The sequence below is a fragment of the Numenius arquata genome, chromosome 6, assembly GCF_964106895.1.
Source record: "Numenius arquata chromosome 6, bNumArq3.hap1.1, whole genome shotgun sequence".
NCBI classification, from domain to species: Eukaryota; Metazoa; Chordata; class Aves; order Charadriiformes; family Scolopacidae; genus Numenius; species Numenius arquata.
Genome location: NC_133581.1, coordinates 31,510,674 through 31,524,491, shown reverse-complemented (window position 1 = coordinate 31,524,491; position 13,818 = coordinate 31,510,674). Strand labels below are relative to the sequence as shown.

At 41.9% G+C, this 13,818-nt stretch overlaps 1 protein-coding gene across 1 annotated transcript in view; it reads left to right on the top strand.

Annotated features, from left to right (window-relative positions):
• SYNE2 (spectrin repeat containing nuclear envelope protein 2) overlaps positions 1-13,818 on the top strand; it is a 197,690-nt gene that overhangs the window by 117,380 nt on the left and 66,492 nt on the right. Inside the window, exons 68-78 of the mRNA XM_074149900.1 lie at positions 2,556-2,741; positions 3,703-3,870; positions 4,925-5,050; positions 6,000-6,112; positions 6,760-6,901; positions 7,849-7,980; positions 8,560-8,712; positions 8,968-9,177; positions 10,307-10,408; positions 11,478-11,597; positions 11,764-11,964. Of these exons, the coding sequence (XP_074006001.1) occupies positions 2,556-2,741; positions 3,703-3,870; positions 4,925-5,050; positions 6,000-6,112; positions 6,760-6,901; positions 7,849-7,980; positions 8,560-8,712; positions 8,968-9,177; positions 10,307-10,408; positions 11,478-11,597; positions 11,764-11,964 (1,653 nt within the window). The remainder of the gene's footprint in view (positions 1-2,555; positions 2,742-3,702; positions 3,871-4,924; positions 5,051-5,999; positions 6,113-6,759; positions 6,902-7,848; positions 7,981-8,559; positions 8,713-8,967; positions 9,178-10,306; positions 10,409-11,477; positions 11,598-11,763; positions 11,965-13,818) is intronic.

Here is a 13,818-nt window from a genome sequence, read left to right as displayed (position 1 = left end):
ATAATGGTTTTAAACTAAATAAAGGTAGATTTAGACTAGATACAAGGAAGACATTTTTTACTCTGTGGGTGGTGAAACACTGGAACAGGTTGCCCAGAGAGGTGGTAATGGGGGATATGGGGGGTGCCCCATCCCTAGAAACATTCAGGGTCAGGTTGAATGGGACCCTGAGCAACCTGATCTAGTGAAAGATGTCCCTGCTCCTTTAAAGGACCCTTCCAACCTAAACCGTTCTGTCATTCTACTGTATTTTAGTTGTGCCACTGTAATTGTCCACTTTGTGGCATCTCCATGGTCTCGGCGCACAAATGCGTGCCATGTGCATGAACACCTGCACAGGTGATACCAGTTTGTTTTATTCAACTAATTTGACTATATATCTGAGTTCCTATTTCTGTAGAGGAAGGGGACTGAGTTTATTACAGGAACATTGTCTGGCTGGGGAGTGGCCGGGCATGCCGTAAGTGTAAACTAAATCCTTATGTACACATCCATGTGTGACGAAAGGTTGTCATGCACAGTATTATATATGTGTAATGTTTTGGTATTTAACTGAATTAACTAAAACAAACAGGCTTAGAACTAGAGCTGGAAATTTTAGGTGGAACTTGAAGTAAACTGGTACTTTTTTATTTTTTCAGTCATGTATACCTCAGCAGACATGTAGCCATATCTGCTCTGGGATCTGTATACTCAGATTTACTTTTGTGTTTAGTGACGGTGTCCCATACTATCTTATAGAATCATATTCAGGTTGGAAAAGACTCTTGGGAACATTGAGTCCAACCATCAACCCCACTCTACAAAGTTCTCCCCTACACCATATCCCCCAACACCACATCTAAGCGACTCTGAAACACATTCAGGGATGGTGACTCAACCACCTCCCTGGGCAGCCTGTTCCACTGTCTGATCGTCTTAGAGACAAACAAGAACAGGAATGATTAAAGTAAGACATTGATAGCTGAAACAATGCTTTTTTGCTCTCTGTTTTTCTGCCGAATCTCATTTTAACGTGGAGCTTGGGTGCTACCACTGACACCATCTCGGTTGCCTGAATGTATGCTCTAGAGCTGTGGGAGCGTCCAGGTAGTTTTGTTCTTGTGGTGTTGTGCTTGATCTTCTTACCAAGTACTGGTATCGGCATGTGTTGGAGGTGTTTACATACCCGGTACAGCCTTCCAAGCGACTGCTGATATCTCCAAGAACTTTAGACTTCTCGTTATTATAGAAAATTTACTTTAATAATTACTACTTATTATAAGTATAAAGAATTACACAGGTGTCGTGGTTTTGACCGGATTGACCAATCAGAAGGACAGATGGCCCCTCCCTCCCCCCTTCTCAGGAAGAGAGGAGAGATAAAAGAGATTTATGAGTTTAGAAAAAACTAAACTACTTTAATGAAAATATTAATAAATAATGAAATAATAAATAATAATAAGAAAAGGGAAAAAAAAGTATACAGTATATACAAAACCGTATCAAGCTCCCAGGATAACGATCACGTCACCAGCAGGCACTGGGGAAGTCCCAGGCTGGACTCGGTGATGGACAGGAGCTGGATTCTGGATCTGGAGTCAGGAATGCTCGGATCAGGATCAAAGGCAGACGAACAGACAAGGTCCTCCTCAGACATCAGCCATTGAAGGAAGAGAGTTGACCCTTTGATCCCTCAGCTTTTACACTGAGCATGGGGCAGATGGGATGGAACACCCTGTTGGTCAGGTTTGGGGTCACCTCTCCTGTCCCCTCCTCCCCACTGATGTGACCCCTCTACGCTTTTCCGCTTCCAACCCTCTAACGGGGCAAATAACGAATTTACCTGACCTTGGTTGTTACGGCACTAAGTATAAGCAGGAGCCTCTCTGCCCACCATCCCTTGGTATAATCAGGTCTTATCACTGTGAGAGTGAGCAGTTTCTGAACAATATGCTGTTAATTTTCAGAGTGTAGTTAGTTAGAAGAGGCCCAGCTAAAAAGGTAAAACTACTGAACAGAAAATTAGTTCTGTTTTACCTCAAACCAGGATAACAGGACATACTTAAAAATACACCAATTTTTTCTGTGTGACATAAAGCCCGAATAAAGCATATTTGACTGTTGGAATCGAACATGCAAGTAGCTTGTAAGCGTTGCCCAAACGCTTGCTTTGCAGCTTTAAACTGCTTCATTTTTACATCTAACTCCCAGAGAAAAACATCTTTCCTCAGGGGAGAACTGGTTAATGGTGAGTCATCCCACATCCTGTGCGCTCAGGTATACCTGTGCGAATGCAGATCCCTGCTGGAAACCTGTTACACCAGATCCGGCATCGCCTGGCTGCTGAGTTTCCCTTTCTTTTTCTCTTTTCCTTCTTTCTTTTTTTTTTTTTTTTTTTCTTTTCTCGTTTAGTCTGGGAACGGCGGTGGCCAGAGTTCTTTCAGAGCTCTGTGAGTGTGAAAGCTAAAACATTTCCCACTGGTAAGGGGAGGGGAAAGAAAAAGGAAAAAAAAAAAAAAAGAAAAAAAAGCCCCATCTAGATAATTGTGTTTCTTTCATGTGCTTTGCTTCAGAGTGACACGCTGCCTCCTGAAGCGGTGGATGGTGGTAGGCCTGAGCCAGAAACGATCCTCCAGGTGTGCCAGGCCCAGGTTGCTGAGCTGGAAGAATGCCTAGACAAAACTAAAGTGTCCTTGGGGTCAGACCCCCAGACCCCCAAAATGCAGCAGATGGTGGAACAGAAGCTGGCTGATTGCGAGGTAAGACGGAGGGGGCAGTTTGCTGCTGCCATCCAAACAAGTTGCCCTTCCCTGGGTGGGGGTGTGTGTCTGCAGAAAAGCTACGCTTCCTGCTTCCCTCCTCGCTTAATTGGCTTCATTACACTGTGCAGAAAACAGATAACCCCTTGGCTTCAGTTTCAGGTGCAACTTTCCAAGGGCTGAGATAAAATACCTATTTTTAGAATAGGGATCTTTATGCACCTGGGGGGGATATAGGTAGAACTTGAGTATTTTTAAAGCTTTGGGTTCTTTGGATTATTTTCAGAAACGTGGCTTAGTACAGTTTGAATCCTCTATTAAAAAGCAATTCTTCATTGATCTCATCATGATAAATCAGCTAGAAAAAAAAAAGGAATATTTTTTTGGTGTAAAGCAGTTAATGTATTGCAGTTGAGTCACGGCACCTGTCTCCAGGTCACCTTAAAAACATGAGTTTAAAATAATGCAGAGATGCACTTGGATTTATAGCAGCTTGAATCAAAACTAGACCCCAACAGTTTACAATGGCCTGGCTGACACATGGTAACATCAATTCAACAACATTAATAACATTAATAATTAACATTAATTGAGCATGATTCCTCCCAAAGCGTGATGCGAGCGGTCTGTGCACTGCCTCCTTCTCCCCCATTGGGGTGTGTTGCCTTCTTGGTTGCATCCAAATGGAGTCTATCGTTTCTGCTGTCCCCTTTTATTACGCCATATCTGAGTTAATATAACTTCCCTGAAGAAGCTGTTGTTTGAAAACGTTTTATTTAATTGTTCAGAATCAAAAGATACTATATTGGAGAATTTCTAGCGCGTTTGCAGCTACTTCTCTTTTTGCCTGTATGTTTCTGTTCTTTTCAGACAGGGGAAGTGTGAGCATTGCCTTCAGAATGTTAACAGGAAAGGAGCGTTGTACTTCTAAGAATGAATAATTGACTGCTGTCCCTTTTAGGTGGTGTTATCAGAGATTGAACAGAATGTCCTTTCTTTATGGAAAGATTGTGGAGGTAGTGCACAGTACCAACAAGAGACAGAGGCGCTTTCCTTGAAGCTGAAGGAAGTGAAGTGCAATTTGGAAAAAGTCCAGGCGATGCTTCAAGACAGATACAGTGAAGAGCAGGTATAGCACATGAATGCTGTGCAGAGCAAAAGAGAGTCACGGTGCTTTAACGTGCTGTAGTTGCAGAAGAACAGTTAGAGGTCACCATGTGAAGCAAGGAAGGGAAAGAAGTCAATCAGAAATGTCAGACTTGCTATTATTCTACTTTACAGTGCTGTATAATTATTTGTAGTTTGCAGCAAGTAGTGGATTTTTAATGAATCTCTGAACAACATCTTTTCTTCTCTAAGTGCTCAGTGACAGAGGTCAAGATTTTGTGAGGAGTACAGGAAAAGGATAAAAAGTGGGAGTGTTTTGTTTTGGTTGTGTTTTGTTGTGTTTTCTTTTTTTCAAATGCCTTTAAAATGCCATGATGTTTGTCTGTGACAGTATCACAGCAGAGGCCCTTAAGCAGTAACTTTCGATTTGAAGAATGCATAAATGGCAAGAGCAGTGAACTCTGCCAGTTCTCCCATGCCACAGCTGCACAGTCTTTGCTGAGTTTCCCAACGGATGAGACAATAACTCCCAGCTTCAGAGCCAATTCCCACTCTGTTGTGCAAGAGAAGTGCACCTGATGTGTTTGTGTAAAAGCAGCCACAGTCTCTCTGGTGCTGGAGGAGCACAGTCTAAGAGGGAGCTTGCATGGCCCAGGAGAACATTGGCACTCGTAAAGGCTCCTGTTGAACTGTCCCTTTGAGCACAGACAGATAGAAAATCCAGGTGCATGAGCAAACTTATAATCATGACTTGCACATCCCTATAATTTGGTCAGACAATAAGAGTGGAGTGTTAATATCAATGAATCTGCTAACAGGAAAAGCGAAACCAGCCTTGTAACTGTCAGGGAGAGAACTGTGAGGGCTTTAGCAGCAGGTTAGAATGGATCAAACTCTCAGTAAATGGAACTGGGCAGAAATCTTTGCAAGGGCAGCAACTGTGTTTCATGCACTGCTGATTCTATGGATGGGATGTCCGAGACAGCTCCACTTTCGTCGTTTTCCCACACTGCACCTGCAGGTTCTGCCCTCTTGTCAAGTCTGGAAGCTTTCCCACAATGGGTTTCTCTTTACAGATTCACAACAGGAACAGAATCGACCCAGAGCCCCTTGAGATTTTACACTCAAATGGCTCCAGCATGCCCCAGCTTGCCCTTGCTGAACAACCGCTCATTCGGCACAACAGTTTCCAGCACCCACAGGTAATTCTCCTACCGTCCAGGAGCCCAGCTGCTGCATATTCCTTGTGGGTGTGGGCTGCCTTTAATACCTGCTGCAATTTCCACTCTGGGATCAAGTCTGTGAGGGGTAGGTTTCGGCCACCCCTCTCCTCCAGGATTAGGGGAGTTTGTCAGGATGGAGGAAGGTCTCACCCCTAAAATCCTATGCCGAAAAGGCTTAGTAAAACTACGAAGGTGGATTGTACCCTGACACTTGTCTTGTGTCATAATGATTCAGATGGCATCGCCCATCCTTCCAATCTCCTGTCTTTGAAGCATTGATTTATTTTGAAATCTGGATCTATGTATGGACATTGTTTTTGAAGATGAATTTGAAGATAAAGCTTTGGGAACGTTTTCCCATGGGCTAACTCACAACGACTTTAAGGTTGTTGTTAGCGCAATAAAAAAATCCTATGATGTTCTGTGCTCTGTAAACTACTTCTGTTTTGCTAACTCAAAATTAGGTTTGTCCTTTTCCTGCTATTAGAAAAGAGTTGGAGAAAATGATCCAGCCTGCACTGCTAAAATCGCTCACTTTTCACTTGACGCTCTCTTTTTAACTAATGGAACTCAACCTCATATTTGAGCAAATCCCCATTTTCCCTTGCCTTTTTCCCTGTATATGGATGGCAGTCAGTGGTCTTTAAACTTCTACATGTGCATAATTTGTTTCTGACTGATGGTTTTTGCTTTTGAAACTTCAGCTCAGGCATAAATATATTGCATAAAAATACACGTTTTCAGAAAACGGGTTGTTTGGTAAACTCATGTTTACATGTACACTGCATTTTATTCTGATAGATGTACTTTTATTTTCTTTGCTAAGTGTGAATTAGTGTGTAATGTGATTGGAAGAGAACAATCATCATTTCAGATTAATACAGTGCACACAACTGATTTTACTGTTCACGCTATTCTCCGTGCACAGGATCTGAAAGTAAAAGCAGCTGAGCAGAAAAGCCTCATTGACTTCATTGAGTCGTGCGTGGAAAAAATGCAGCCGCAGTTTGAAGACAGCGTGACTCAGAAATTAGAATCAAGGTACAGAATAATAAAATCAGTTACCAAATTCAGTGATGTAAAACTGCCTAAACCTGCTGAAACTTTGCAGTGGCACCGTTGGTTCTGTGCAGGAATATGTGTCTCTAGAAGAAAAGTTGCAGAAGCTGGGAGATTTCTGCCATCAACAGTCTAGAGAAATGGAGCATCGTTTATGTGATGGCCTCTTTGATATTGGGCTGACTCCAGTTTTTAGAATCAGTCTTGTTATCGGGCAGGACTGACACCTGCCGTAATCTAAAGCAGGCCTGTCTGGAGGCAAGTTTAGGTATCTCTGTTCACAGCCTTTATTGAAAAAATGGACAGAGACACCCAGCCAGATCTGAAGGCAGCATTTTTGAAAGGGGAACATTGGGATCGTGCACCTTCCAGCATGGAACCAAGACATGCTACAGGACTGTGCTCCCCATATTGTCATTTCAGAGATGGAAGCTGCCAGCCGGCCCCTTTCACAGGAAAGGAAAAGCCCAAAGAAATGTATCAAAGCTTGGATTAAAGATCATCCCTGTATTTGGTTTCACTCTGATTTTGAGGCGTTAGAAACTAATCCTATACAAGAAGCCTTACAATTCTAATTTTGCTTATTCTGCTTCAGTATTTGCCATTGTAACAATGTTTTCTCCATACAGCAATGGAGAATCTGATCCAAAGAGCAAGCAGGCTGATCCTACCTTAACTCCAAAGGACCAAACGGGTAATAAATGGCAATATTTACAGGAAGAGCTGTCATCAAAGATGAAGTCTCCTCTCTGCCAGCTTGTGGAACCTCAGGTCCGTTTATATTCAGTAAAACACTTTTTCTGCAGGCAGTTGGTTGTGGTAAAGATAGCAATTAGTGTATCTTCCTGCATCGTTGTTTCATGTCTCTACATCCGGTAACTGAAATCTGTGCAAGCACTCTCCAGAGGAAATTTTTTCTTCATACTGTTTTCATGATTGTCTTTTAATTTTACTTTGAGATAAGTAATGTCTCTGAAGTAGTGACTACTAAGAATAGTGTGGGAGCACATAGGTGAATCCTTGTAGTTAACAATCAGACCAGATGTTATCTGCATAATTCTTTCAAGAGAACTAAGAGAGTTAGCCAGCAAGCTCCCAACTGTTTTTCATGGATGTGAGTAAGCCTCAGTTCTCGCAAGTGAAAATATTTTGGTCAAAACAAATCTCTGGCTTAAATTTTGTTCTACCGTTCACCATCATGTTCTCTCTTTCTCACATATCAGAAGCGGAGTTTGGACTGCAACAAGAGCACACTTATGTATTTATTCTGAACAGGCAACAGAATTTTAGTGCTTAGACAAAACTATAATTTCTGTTATTAACGGTTTTGTTCACATTCAGTTAGAATGACTAGATTCCCTGTTCTCTGAAACTACTGCATTACATGGAAGAATGTAAAAGGGTGAATGTCAGCTCTTCTTTTTCAGGCAGGACTTACACTGTGGTGGGCAGCAGGGCTGCCTTAACACAAACTACAACTTGTAGCCCTTAAAGCTGGGAATCAGAGGATCCTTTTTCAGTCAACCTCCCATTAGGACATAGCCCACCGAACTAATTTTTGCTAGTAGAACGGGGAACCCTGCTATCCAGGTGCTTTATATTAATGCCTTGAAACTTTCATTTTAATGCTTTTTGAGAGGAGTGTTATCTATTTGCCTGTAGCCTTGTCTTCATTTGAGCTCTTCACCTAATTGCAATGTTCTTTTTCCAACTACTAGATTACAACAAAGGTGAACATGCTGCCCCGAGGCGCGTTTGCTAGTGCAGGAACCCCAACTGTGGAAGAACTGAAAACTTTCACTGTCCAGCTGGGAGATCTTAGCCAAGAAGCCAATGCGGTGCATGCACAGGTAAAAAGGGCATGTCCTACCATTGCAAAAAATATCAGGAATTGTAGACACAAGACGCTGTCTGGCTACTAGGAAACATAGCCAATAATCATATCGTTGCAAATGGTGTTCACTGTAGTGCAGCTTTTGCATCAGGTATGGACTGTAATGTGGAAATCACCTTAGGATTTTGAGAGGAAACATTTCAAGTTTCAGCTATGATACTTCTGCTACCTGAATCCAAAGATTTTCTAGTGTGGATAAAACTCCTCAAACTACATAAAGCAAGGAGCCTGTGAAGGATTTCAGTAAATCTGCAGTATTGGAGCTGACAAGACCTACTTTATTGTGCCCATTCCTGAGATTAGAGACCTTTAAGACCACAGCCACTCCCAGTACATAAAAGGTCATTGTCTCAGCTTTGGCCTTGACAGCTCTGAATATTACATGCATATAAATGTCTCGTGAAGTTTGTCCCTCAGTATTGCATTAATTTGATTTTATTACTAGCTGACTGAACCTCTAACCTTATACAAGTGAATAAATCTTAGCCATACCTTGGGTGAAAGTACTGAAAAATTCTGACTTGCCTTTACCCAGGATAATGTGGCAGAGGAAGTGTCTTCCAATTTGGACAGAAAATTGTTTGAGCTGCTTCTGGCAATCAGCCGATGTTTGAATAACATGGAGGAGATGTTAAACACCTCAGTCCTCTCCACTGAAGAGGCAGCTGTGCAGCAAGCTCTTTATGAGGTAACTGTCCTAAAGCATCGAGGGAACTAGAAACCCCAGTGGATTTCTGGAATATATGTGGCCTGATATTTCCTCTCTGTTTTTCTGATATTATTCAGGAATAACTCCACCAAACTATTTGCTGTTGATCAGATTTGGGCCTATGGCTTTCAACAACAATTATCGACTTGAGTCCTGCTGCCTTTTACAGGCAAGAGTCTTTGGACTTTGGACAAAGACCGTTTCACTCACGTTATCTTTCTTTCAACCCTTTAGACTCTTTCTGTCGAGCTGCAAAAACTTCATGCTGACCTGAGTGATAGAAAGGATGATCTTCTAAAGTCTATTAGCTGCGCTGGTGGGAGCACAGATGTGTTCTGCGAGTGCTTTAACAACTTGCAGGCACGGCTGGAACAAACTCAGGCTGCCACTGCTTCAAGGAGCAGCTCTGTGAAGGCTGGGCTGGATCATAATAGCAATTATCAGGTACTCCACTGCCAAATGCACATCTTGTTTCATAGCATCTGTTAGACTTCTCAGTGTTAATGCATTTGGGTTACAGATGAGCAATCTATAATGGGTTTCTTTTTTCTTTTTTTTTTTTTTCCCCCGGTACTAAACAAACTTGTCTTGGCCTCTGAAGAAACAAATTAATTCTTGCAGTTTACAGTGCTGTTTGTAATGCTCACTACCTTTGAGGCCTTGATCACAGTAGAAAATTTGCATGTAGAAAGGATGGAAGTAACCTGGGATCCCAGGTACACGGAGCTACAGGCTAAAGCAAGTTTCTGTGTGTAGGGATTAGGCCAAGGAGGGTTTCATATATTCTTTCTGCTACTGTGTGGACTCGCTCCCTTTTGGTGCCATTTCTGGCACCGGGATACTTTTAGCTGTGTATTGGAGGTTGATTTGACCCTTTGTATTTGCTGTTCCTTTAAATTTTGTGCCACGGTAGCAGAAGCCATAGTTTTGTGGATTTGCATTTTTTTGTTCTTTTTCAGAAGAGCAGATAATGAGAAACTTTTCCATAGATTCTCATGATGGGCTAAATCTACTAGCTATTGCTGGAAAATATTCAGATCAGGTGTTTAGGCTGAAGTAAGGAAAGAAAAGCCTGGTCTGTGAAACAGTTTCCAATGTCCAGCAAAACTCCAGTATGCTCATCATCTGTAAGTCAGCCTAGCTCTTTACTGCTGAATAATAAAACAGTTCCTTTGAAGAACACTGGGATGTTGTCTCCAAGCAGTAACAGGACTAGTCTTGCAATGTCTACTTATGCAGAACCCATGGAGCTCCATCAGTCTCCAGTAATGGCCTCAATTTCTCATTTTCAGAAGAGAAGAATTTGTTTCTCTATAAGTTTCACAAATTTTTACGGTCATAGAGGATCATTGCGACAGAGTAATCTGCTTTCTTACACTACACAGAATACAGAATCTCCCTCTCTGAATTACTGCATTAAGCCCATAATGCACATACTTTATTTTGTTTTTTTTAAAGAGGAAAAAAGTGCTTTTGCTGTAAGAGGTAACCATTTTGTTTGCTGTGTAATTTTATCTAGTCATTGCTATATTCCTGATATGTAATATGCTTGTGGTGTTTGTTTCTTTTGCAGAATGAAACCAGGCGGCTCTATGATCAGTTAACTGAGAAAAAAGCTGCTCTGCAGCAATGCTTGAATGCAATACGTGGACATAATATTTCTGAACAGCTTCAGGTAATTTCATTCAAAGGAAAGGAGAGGAAAAACTCTCAGCATTAGCTATTAGTTCCATTTTTTTGCAATCTATTAAGTTTCATATTTTCTAAAGTTTGAGTCTCACTTAGGTTTGAAGAACGGGAGAAAGTTCAGTATTTGCCACCTTTCTTTTCTTTCTTTTTTTTTTTTTACTACACCCCAATCCATAGAGAGACCTAATTTGAGTCCTTTTAGTAGTTGGAGTGGAGGAACCAGTCTGCCCACAACCTCTCAGAGCAATTACACTACAGCAGGGAAGAAAAAGAGTTATGCAAAGTACAGCTTTTCACACATTATGCCTTTTTATATGCAAAATTAGCTTTTCTTTGTGGGAATAGTACCCCAGTATTTATATCTACTCCTTCGGCACTTATAAGCACTTTATGGCATTTGACCAGTTAAGCTATTGTCTTCAACCTTGATAGGGATTAGCAGAGAATTAAAAATTAATAGACTGCATATCCTCTCCAGAATGGTCATCACCCATCTATTTGCTTGTTGGTGAAGAAAAGAGGGTGTCCTGAAACTATTTTTTACGAGCTCATAAACTTGTTTACAGGCATGACCTTCTGCCAAGCTGAAAGCTATGTTCAGAACTGCTGAATCACCTAGAAGGGACTGCTCCCCTAGATATATTCTCTCACTCTTGGAAAAGGAATGCTAGAAGTACATAACTTCCATTCCTTCAGGGAGAACCTGTCTCAATCCATCCCCGACTGAGTCTAAGAAAAAATGGTATTTTCTGAGTCCATGATTCCTTTTAGTGGATGCTCTTGCATTAGTAAACTGAAATGCGTGTTGAATGTTGGATGGAGACACAAGACCTGAATTCCCTTCCTGGCTGTGTCATGTGCACCCAGGGAGCTGCGGCATGAACAGTCTTGTCTATTTAGCTTATAAGCTCGTTGTGTCTCAGGGTCTCATTGTGAACTTATGCGGTATTAGCACAGCAGAGATCCAGCCCCTGGATCTGCTGCAGTACTAGTGATAATAGGAAATGTAATGGAACAGAACTCTTCCTAATAGTTTATTTTGTCCTAAAATGCAGAAAACTGATGCCTGTGCTTTGGAGCTGCAAAACTTTGAAAACCAAGTAGCAAGACTGAGAGGCCATGGGGAAAGATTTCAGTTACCTGTCACCTTAATCCATGAAGCTTATAAATTAGAGGTAAGATCACAGTACAGTTTCCACTTACTCAGCAAGGTTTGATTATTCTAAGCGAGGTATTTTTAGCATCAAAAGGCTGATGGTTATTTTGCTTTCTGGGAATGTGTGTGTGGGTTTGTAGGGTTTCTGCCCTTCATGAATCACTAAACTGGTGTTTACATTGTAGGATGTTTTGGATGACATGTGGGGGATTCTCAAAGCAAAGTATGCGGAGCTGCACTCTCCTTCCATCAGTGAGAGCCAGTATGAGGACTTACTTCATGGATTTGCAGAGCTGGTAGCTATTGGACGAGAGAAGATTGCACAAGATCCAAAGCAGCTAACAAAAAGCAGAGCAGCTCTACAGTCTTACCTGGAAAATCACAAGGTATAAGATGCTTATCACAGGGCTGCTCAGATCAGCATAGCAGGAGCGCTATTTCCTGTGACAGGTTTCTCTCCAGTTTTATGGAGAGGAATAACTAGCTCATAGCACAGGGGAGGGTTTGGAGTATGTGCAGAAAACAAAGCAAAGGGTTTCAGTAGACCAAAATAGGACCCACTAAAATATGAAAGAGAGGTTGTTATTACAACTACAGGTTTGCTGACAAATTAAGATCAGGATTTCAGTTTTGTCAAACTAATAATGCTTTGACTTACCTCAGAACATATTGATATGTGAGGAAAACACATGTCCTTCTAATTACTGACAATAAATCAGTAGTGGGGTTCTTGAAGTTGCTGACTAGCAACTGGGAGTTGAGCCTTTGCTTTCAGCATTCTGTGCTGTCGTGATCTGATGGAGGAAACTTACCCGTAACAGCTCCTTCTCCAAAGAGAGGACAGTTTAGATACTCCCCTTGGCAACCCAGTGTCCCTTGAACCCAGCTGCTAGATGCTTGATGGGAGATGGGTGAGAAGGCACCTGCATCCCCACTGTCCTGCCACTTGGCAAGAAGCCCTGGCCAACGCTAGTCACTCAAAGGTGTCTTTATCATGTCAATGCCTTGATTTAACTGTTCCGCGTAGCTCAAACTCCCTTAAGAACTGCTTTATGATGCCAAGCACTGCAAGCCACTACTCCAGAGTTATAGGAATTGTTTGGCGCTTGCAAAGTGCCCTTAGCAAAACATTAGGAACTTATTTACAAAGGAAAACAAATAATGTATCTGCAGTCCACATACGCATACATTGATTTACAAAAGTGAAAGAAACCTGCAAAAGCTGTTTTCCCTGCCCTGGTTATCAAGACTTATCAAGGTGTTCACACAGAATATGCCTGGGGTATGGTCCTAAAGTGAAATTCTTGTACTAGTTATTAGTTTTTAGTGAAGAAGGTCTTGACTGAAGGGTTTTGGTGGGGGAAGGTGTTCTGTTGAAGTTCACATGTTTCCCAAGAGCTCAGCCATAACTATATCAAACTGTTCCCCAGTTATCCCAAAGGATCATTTGCCCTGCCTACTACTTAGGCCTTGCAACTGCTAATACCCTCAGTGCTTGGAGTCATCTCCCATGCAGGTGAAACAAACTGGATAATGGCTGTCTGGTGATGACTACCTCATGCTAAACTATGAATTTATTTATAGTTAAATACTTCCTTCCATCATCTTCCTACAACATGTTTGTGTTTCATATGAATTGAAGGTATAAATGTAGATCTTTTTCTTTAGAAATGTATAAATGGAAGTAGCGTATGCAACACATTTGCGCCAGAGGAGGTTTAGACTGGGTTTGGGGAAGCATTTCTTTACTGAGAGGGTGGTGAAATGCTGGAACAGGCTTCTTAGAGAGGTTGTTGATGTCCCTCCAAATGCATTTAAGAGGCATTTGGATAATGCCCTTAATAACATCCTTTAACTTTTGGTCAACCTTGAAGTGGTCAGGCAGTTGGATTAGATGATTGTTGTAGGTCACTTCCAACTGAAAATACTCCATTGCATTCCATTTCATTCCAGCCTATCACTGGTTGTAATGGTTTTAAATTGGAAGAGGGGAGATTTAGATTAGATATTAGGAGGAAACTCTTTACTGTGAGGGTGGTGAGACACTGGAACAGGTTGCCCAGGGAAGCTGTGGCTGCCTCATCCCTGGAGGTGTTGAAGGCCAGGCTGGATGGGGCTTTGAGCAACCTGCTCTAGTGGAGGTGTCCCTGCCCATGGCAGGGGGGTTGGAACTTGATGATCTCTAAGGTCTCTTCCAACTCTAACCATTCTGTGATTCTGTGGTTCTTGACTAACTGTAA